The sequence below is a fragment of the Psammomys obesus genome, unplaced genomic scaffold, assembly GCF_907164565.1.
Source record: "Psammomys obesus unplaced genomic scaffold, mPsaObe1.curated_primary_1811, whole genome shotgun sequence".
Lineage (NCBI taxonomy): Eukaryota > Metazoa > Chordata > Mammalia > Rodentia > Muridae > Psammomys > Psammomys obesus.
The window spans coordinates 15,759,605-15,768,595 of record NW_026596109.1 but is presented as its reverse complement, the minus strand read 5'-3'; the positions used below and the strand labels follow the sequence as shown (position 1 = coordinate 15,768,595).

Below are 8,991 nucleotides of genomic sequence, written 5' to 3'. Positions count from 1 at the left end.
GAAGAAGCCAAGCGTGGTGGCACACCCCTTTAATCCCAGCACTCAGGAGGCAGAGGCAGGCAGATCTTCATGAGTTCTAGGGTTTCTTCATGAGTATACAGTTCCATAGCCTTGGCTGTCCTGGACTTGCTTTTGTAGACCAGGGTGGCCTCGAACTCACAAAGATCTGCCTGCCTCTGTCTCCTTGAGTGCAGGGATTACAGGCATGCACCACCATGCTCGGCTTATATTAAACATTTTTAAGACTTCAATAATAATACAAATTACTCAACTTTAACAGTAAATTATTATTCAGAGGACATTAAAATTCAGCTTTATTAGGCAACAGTTCACAAAGGTAATTTTAGATAGTTAATTTTATTTCATGTCTAGCCAAATAACATGTACATTGAATGTTTTCTGAAATTAATAACCCCATAAGCCAATATTTCACTTAAATGTTCCTATCAGATATTTCATAATCACATTTTAAAATAATATTTGGTTTCTACTTGCTAAAAACATAGCTGAGTGGATTTTTTCAGTTTCAGACATTTTAGTAATGTATAATTCCATAGTTTCCAGAACAGAAAGTTTCCATTTTTAATACTATTCTCCTACTATTATAAACTTAAGAATATGTTTTATTTTCTACAATGTAAGCATTGCATTTGATATTTCTCCTCCATTAATATCGAATGCTGAAGTCAGAGTATTCCAGTTTAGAGATGGTTTTTTCATTAGAAAAGTCTGCCCGGTCAATGCGAGAACTCGGACTCCCAACTTTGCTCAGCCAGGACTTCCTACAAATCAGAAAGAAACCCAAATGAGTCATGTAGTACACACACAGAGTTGATGAAATATGCCATAAGGAAATTCACATTTGTAATGTAAATTTTGCATATAATGTTTTATAAATTGGTTTACATTAAGATGAAAATGTCACAATGAAATACATTACATTATAACAAAACTTAATTAAAATAAACAAATAAATTTGCTTACATTTATATACTGTTATAAGACTACTTCAAAGTATAATATATAGCTACACATGGACAAAGAAAAGGTAATAATTTAAGCAACTTAGTTCATATTAGGATTATTGTCCCTGCCCCAAAACAATAACAACAACAAATACAATTCAAGGCCATTATTACCTAGCTCCTTTAAGTTTCAAAATATTTTTACAAAATGGTCTGTAGTAAAAGCAATTCACCATTCTTTTCATTACCAAGTATATGGCAGACATATGTGTGTTTGTGTATGTAGGTGTATATACACGTTACACATAGAGAAAACATTATTGAAAAAGAATAGACATAACTTCTGTAAAACATTAAATGAAATTAGATGATCTGCTTTTCCTGTCTATTAAATACTGTACTTACCGTATACATTAGTAAAGTTATGGCAGTGCATGAAATCATCTAATTGTTCTGAAAGAAAAATTGTCCTGCCGATTCAGCTTATTAATGCTTAATCCTAACTCATTAGCAATAGCTGTGATTTAGTGTATGCATTTGAGTGCTGCAGTCACTTGAATGAAAGTGGCCTCCGTAGGCTCACAGGGAGTGGCAGTATTAGAAGGTGTGGCCTTGTTGGAAAAAATGTATCACTTTGAGGTTTCTTTTCTTTAAGATTTTTTTCTTTATTAATTACACCTTTATTCACTTTGTATCCCTCCCTCCTCTGTCCCAATCCCTCCCTTCCTCCACCCTCTGCATGCATGCCCTTCCCCAAGTCCACTGATAGGGGAGGTCTTCTTTTCCTTCCTTCTGATCCTAGTCAATTAGGTCTCATCAGGAGTGGCTGCATTGTCTTCTTCTGTGGCCTGGTAATGCTGCTTCCCCCACAGAGGGAGGTAATTAAAGAGCAGGCCAATCAGTTCATGTCAGAGACAGTCCCTGTTCTATTACAATGGAACCCACTTGGATACTGAACTGCCATGGGCTACATCTGTGCAGGGGTCTTAGGTTATCTCCATGCATAGTCCTTGGTTGGAATATCAGTCTCAGGAAAGACCCCTGTGCTCAGATTTTTTGGTTCTGTTGCTCTCCTTGTGGAGCTCCTGTCCTCTCCAGATCTTACTGTTTCCCACTTCTTTCCTAAGATTCCCTGCACTCTGCCCAAAGGTTGCCCATAAGTCTCAGCATCTGCATTGATATTGTGCAGGGCAGAGCCTTTCAGAGGTCCTCTGTGTCAGGCTCCTGACTTGTTCCCTCTTTTCTCCTTCTTCTGATGTCCAGCCTCTTTGCCTTTCTGGATAAGAATTGAGCATTTTAGCCAGAGTCCTCCCTCTTGATTAGTTTCTTTAGGTGTGCAGATTTTAGTAGGTTTATCCTATATTATATGTCTATATGAGTGAGTTTATACCGTGTGCATCTTTCTGCTTCTGGGACAGCTCACTCAGGATGATCTTTCCAAAGTCTATATGCCACAAAATTTGAAAATCTAAATGAAATGGACAATTTTCTTGACTGATTCTACATGCCAAAGCTGAATCAAGACCAGGTAAACCAATTAAATAGTCCTATATCCCCTAAGGAAATAGAAGCTGTCATCAAAAGTCTACCATGCAAAAAAAAAGCCCAGTGCCGAATTCTACCAGACCTTCAAAGAAGAGCTAACACCAATACTCTTCAAATTATTCCACAAGATAGAAACAGAAGGAACACTACCAAACTCATTCTATGAAGCCACAGTCACCTTGGTACATAAACCTCACAAAGACCCCACAAAGAAAGAGAATTTCAGACCAATCTCCCTCATGAACATTGATGCAAAAATACTCAACAAAATACTTGCAAACCGAATCCACGAACACATCAAAGACATCATCCACTATGACCAAGTAGGCTTCATCCCAGGCATGCAGGGGTGGTTCAATATACGGAAACCCATCAATGTGATCCACCACATAAACAAACTGAAGGAGAAAAACCACATGATCATTTCCTTAGATGCTGAAAAGGCATTTGACAAAATCCAACATCCATTCATGTTTAAAAAGTATTGGAGAGATCAGGGATACAAGGCACATACCTGAACATAGTAAAGGCAATATATAGCAAACCTATAGCCAACATCAAACTCAATGGAGAGAAACTTAAATCATTCCCACTGAAATCAGGGACAAGGCAAGGATGCCCACTCTCTCCATATCTCTTCAACATTGTTCTTGAAGTCCTAGCTAGAGCAATAAGACAATTGAAGGAGATCAAGGGGATACAAATTGGAAAGGAAGAAGTCAAAGTATCACTGTTACAGATGATATGATAGTATACCTGAGTGACCCCAAAAACTCTACCAAGGAACTCCTACAGCTGATTAACACCTTCAGCAAAGTGGCTGGATACAAAATTAACTCAAAAAAAAAAAAATCAGTAGCCTTCCTGTATACAAAGGACAAAAGGGCTGAGAAAGAAATTAGGGAAACAACACCCTTCACAATAGCCACAAAGGACACAAAGTACAGTGGTGTGAACCTAACCAAGCAAGTCAAAGACTTGTATGAAAAAATTTCCAGTCTCTGAAGAAAGAATTAGAAGAAGATATGAGAAGATGGAAAGATCTCCCATGCTTATGGCTTGGCAGGATTAATATAGTAAAAATGGCCATCTTACCAAAAGCAATCTACAGATTCAATGCAGTTCCCATCAAATTACCAACACAATTCTCCACTTTGAGGTTTCAAATGCTCAGGACGGCCTACTGTCCCCTACTGTTTTATGCTGCCTGCTGATCCAGATGTGAAACCCTTGGCTACTATTCCAGCACCATGTCTGTCTGCACACTACCATGCTTCACCATGATGATAATGGACTAAACCTCTGAACTGTACGCCAGCCCCAGTTAAGTGCTGCCCTTTGTAAGAGGTCACGGTGCCTCTCCACAGCAATAGAAATCCTAGCCAAGACAAGTACTTAACTGAATGCCTCCCTCTAAAGTTCACGGCTTTCTCCTATAGCGTGGATAACTCAGATAACTCTGTTACTTGTTTTCCAGAAATTTTTGAAGAGACCAGCCTCCTGCCAAGTTTGAGGGAATTATCTGATTAGGCTAAGCTGGGGGGCCCACGGTGAACATGGCTGAGACCATCCCACGGACTGGGCCCCAGACTGCATAAAGAGGAGCAAGCCAGCTGGGCACACGAATTTCTTCTCTCTGCTTCTTCACTGCTGGTGCCATGATTCTACTTCAAGTTCCTACTACCCAGTCTTCTTCACCACGATAGACTCCACCCTCAAACGCGTGCCAAAACGACCCCTATATAAAGTTGCTTTTGTCACAGCAATGAGAAAAGTGATAAATTCTGTGTGTGTGTGTGTGTGTGTGTGTGCGTGTGTGTATGCTAGAAGGCAACTGGATGTTATTCTTCAGGTGTCATGAACTTTTTATTTTTATTTTTTGGCACTGTCTGTAAATGGGCTGAAATGTGCCAAATTGGCTAGGCTGGCTGGTCAGTGAGCCCCAGTCTCTGCCTCTCCAGCATGGGTATAACTAGCATGAAAAGCATGATTAGCTTTGTTAGTTCACGGTATGGAACTCAAGTCCTCCTGCCTGTAGGCAGGTGCTTTACCACCTGAGCCCACCCCACCTTATAATAATGAGGTTGCTCTATACAAGTGACGGCTGTGAGCCCACTTGTTACAGTAGAAAATAGTTTCCTCAGATCCCTCAAGTTACTCTTTGCCATGAAGCCACTACTGAATTGTGCTATTCAATGAAATCTCACACTTAATTAAAGCTTGGATTAAAAAACTATTTTCTGGGCCAAACTGTCTTACTCTTAATCAGGAAGATGAAGAATTTTAATGATTCAACTTGCCATTATGCTTTGAGCTCTACTTGGCTCTTGTGATTTTAGCTGGGTGAGGTTAATTTCGCTTCCCCCTCCCCACAATAGGTTAAATCACCAACAGTTACAGATTTCATTTCTTTTACTCATCTAATTAAAATCTTAGAAATAGAAATTTTGTATTGTCTTAGTTATTTTTCTATCGCAGTAATAAAACACCATGACCAAGGCAACTTATGAAAGGAAGAATCTTAGTTTGGAGGCCACTGTCTAGAGCGCTGGAGTCTATGGCCACATGGCAATAGGCAGGCAGGTGCTAGGGCAGTAGTTGAGAGCTTACAACTGTCCCACTAACCGAGGGAGAGAGAGCTAAAGGAAATGGCCTGAGCCTTTGAAACCTTAGTGAGTTACCACCTCCAACAAGTGTATCTAATTTTATTCCTTTCCAAGATGAACAGTTCCACCAACTGTTCCACCAAGCATTCAAATAGATTAGTCTATTGAGGGACATTCTCCTTCAAGCCACCACACGCTTACCGAATAAAGTTGAATTTTTGTGAAAAAACAGCTGATGACTTCATTTTCACTAGCCAAACCTTCTTGAAAACAAAGGCCAAAATTATACTCAAAGCTAATGTTTAATGAGCACTGACCGTCTGCTAAGTTCTTTATATTTACTTTTCCTTTATTCCACATGTGAGCACAGGAGCTCATGGGTAATTACTATTTCCAAAAAAGTAAGAGAATTTAGTAAGCTTTTCCTTGTAGTAGCAGCACAGGAGAAACGGCCAGGCTCTGAATGTATTCTGAGGGATTGTAAGTAGATTTGCTGACAGATCGCACGTAGGTGTGAGAAAAAGAGAGGCGTGAAAGATGACAGCCAGTATTTGGTTGAGTAACTAGCTGGTTGGAGCTGCCAGAAGAAAGAGTCAGTGAGAGGGGCATGTTCTGGGGAAAGATGAGAAGTTCCTTTTGGGAATGGCAAGCTTGATTGAAGTGCTGTCAGCCATCCACGGTAGATGTGGAGTAGGTGCTGGCAATCATGGATACTTAAAAATGAAATTTTTTTCTCTCAGAAACTATGTCTAATGGGAAACCTTGGAGAATAAAGATAGATATAAATAAAGATAAGGTAGAATGAGACGCGCAAGGTGCTTTCTGCAAAGGAGGAGATTCACCAAAGGCATGAGCACTGAGAATGTGCCTGGGTAGACTCCTGTGAGAATAGTACTCCAACTACATTTTTAAGAAAATGTTGGCAAATCAGTAAATCTTAGAAAAGCACAGTTGAAACAGAGAACCACTGGCAACAGTAACTAATATAAAATTGTTCAGGTTTTAAATAATCAAAAGGAAGTCTTAAATAGACACGAGCAAGTAGCAATTCTTTTTACATAGAATACTTTAAGGTCAATACATAAGATGTTCATACAATAGAAAAAAATGCGCAAAAAACATGAGCACATAAAATAACTGTAAATAATGCAGTAAATATCTGAAAATGTTCCCAGTTGTATGTTAAAGTTGTAAATGAAGACTGAGATACTATTTAGTGTGTGTGTGTGAGACAGTGCACAGGAGGAGCTTAGAAGAGAACACGACAAAGTTCTCTCCTCCTACAACACGGTACTGGAGACTGAACTCAGGTCACTGAGCTTGGGAGCAGACAGCTTCCCCTGCAGAGCCATCTGGCCAGCCCTTGTAACACTTTTAATAACTTGAATTGTGTTTTACAGAATTTCATACATGAGAACTGAGTGTGCATAGTTTCTACCACTCCCCTCCATTTCTCCCTCGCTCCCGCCCCTCCCCCTCAATTCACGACCCTTTCTTTAATTATAAATTTGAATAACCTTATAAACTGAAAACATCAATTTTGTAAGTTATGGTTTATAAATGCATCTGGCAAGTCCATTAGAGCTACTCATATGCATTTGTGTTTAAGGCTGAACACTTGGGACTGGAAAACCTTTCAGGGGCTCGTCCTTGAAGAATGATTCTCCCTTTCTTAACAGCCATTGATTGCTCACTGCTTTTTATTTGGGGTGGGGCCTTGTGAAATTTCCCCCATCCATGTTAGCATGTGAGCTAGTATGACTGTGCAGGTCTTGTTTTGGTGGACGTATTGTTGAGGTTTCATGGGTGCAGAATCCTGTCATATATAGAAGACACTGTCTCACAGCAGACAGATGTCCTGGTCCTCTGGCCTTACAGTCTTTCTCCTCCTTCTCCATGTGTCCTGGGCCTGAGGTGTACAGATTACATTATAGAGGTATCAGCTGGGGCGTGGGCACCTGAGGTCAGTTGTGCTCTGCATTTTGAACACTTGCGTAGATCTCTGTAATAGTCTCCATTTGCTTCAAAAAGAAGCTTCTCCGATGATGGTGAGAGCCACATTTACCTGTGGGTGTGTTTAGAATCCAGTAGTTAGGAATTATACTGCTTTCAGAATGTGCAGTAGGTTCTAAAACAAGTTTTTCCTACATAAATGTAATTTTTGTTGTTGTTTGTTGTTGTTTTGAGACAGGGTTTCTCTGTCCTTGGCTGTCCTGGACTTGCTTGGTAGACCAGGCTGGCCATCTGCCTGCCTCTGCCTCCCTGAGTGCTGGGATTAAAGGTGTGAGCCACAACAATTGCCTCCTTCCACCACAATATGTTTTAAATGTCTTGGGTAGAGTTTTTTTTGTTTTTTTTTTTTAAAAAGAAACAAATTTTGTTTCTTTTTATTTTTTATTTCATTATCAAAATCATACTGGCTTTAACGACAACACAGAAGCACCAGAAGAAGGGGTTTTATTATGGGTTGTATTTCTTACATGTTTCATGAGGACTAGACATGCTATGAAAAGAATTTTTCATGGAAGGGAAAACCACAATGATCTCGCATGAATAACTTCTAACACCTTCAGGACATCTGTGTATTATGAATAAACAAAACACAGTGTCAGTGAATATCAAATGACCAAGAAAAGATCTTTTGTCTAATAAATTAGGGATGCCATGTGTTGTTATTATTATTGTTGTTGTTGTTATTATTATTATTATTATTATTATTATATTGTGTGTGTTTGTGTATGTGAGTGAGAGAGAAAGAGAGAGGAGAGAGAGACAGACCATTTAGGTAGTCACTGTTGGACTTAGTGTAACATTCTTTGTGGCAGATGGTACCTATTTAGTCATCAGGTAGAGTAAAGTGACACACATTCATGGCCTTGGCAGCTTCAAAGCAGCCATCTGTGGCTCTGAAAAGGAGCTCAGGCTACTGGCTTCCCAGGGTTCCTGTGTAGGGCCCGCCTCCACTGTGTTGTGTGTGCTGTGGCAATGACACTTGTAAATCGCTCTGTTTACATAACTGCTTGTGAGTTCTCGACATGCCTCCTCAGCACTAGTATGCAAGGTCTAAGACGGACTCAGCCTTATTATCAAATAATGATGTCACTAATGGATAATAACACGCTGACAGAATGAGTCTTTGTCACCTGTGTGCCTTCTGCAGGTCTAGAGCTCCCATGCCTGAGAGGGAGGGCAATCTAGGTCCTATACCATCCACATGTAGAAAGAAACTGTGAGTATGGACTCAGCTCTGATTTTATATCACATGAAAAAAAAAAACCTTTATTTTAAAATGGTCTTTGAAAACTGAAAATAAAAAAAGTTTGGTCCATGGCATTCTTCTTCGAAACAGCACAAGTAACGGGCATCGTCCTCCTCCCTGAGGGTGCAGGCCCTGGGCTCTGACTGAGGACCCACGCCTGCGCCTGTGAAGCAAGGCTAGTCACTGCAACTGGTTCACTTATTTTTATCAGCAACTCCAACTTTCCTGTGTTCCTTGTGACCGAGTTTTTGCCGTCTGCAAATAAGCATGGTGACTGACTTTACTTGGTGTCCAGAGCGATCCTCACAGCATGGCAAGCGGAGCAAGGTCACCCTGTAAGCCCAGTCACAGGCCTGCAGCCAACTTCTCAGAACAGTGCACGGCTGCCGATGGCGTAAGAGAGTCCTAGGGCATTTTCCTTAGTATCTCAACAGGTACACCAACACCCACTCGTGTGTTCAGGATTTTCAAGCCATTGACAGACAGGATTTCTTTTTCCAACATTTCATATGAAAAGTATATGCTCTATTTCACAGTGTTTTTCTTTGATACAAGAGAATGGAGTATGCGTGTGTGTGTGTGTGTGTGTGTGTGTGTGTGTGTGTGTGTGTGTGTG

The 8,991-nt window shown here is 40.3% G+C and overlaps 1 protein-coding gene across 1 annotated transcript in view; it reads right to left on the bottom strand.

Annotated features, from left to right (window-relative positions):
• Positions 1-297: 297 nt before the first annotated feature.
• Positions 298-8,991, bottom strand: part of Acyp2 (acylphosphatase 2) — a 136,623-nt gene continuing 127,929 nt past the window's right edge. Inside the window, exon 6 of the mRNA XM_055628748.1 lies at positions 298-782. Coding sequence (XP_055484723.1) covers positions 668-782 — 115 coding nt within the window. The 3' untranslated portion in view covers positions 298-667. The remainder of the gene's footprint in view (positions 783-8,991) is intronic.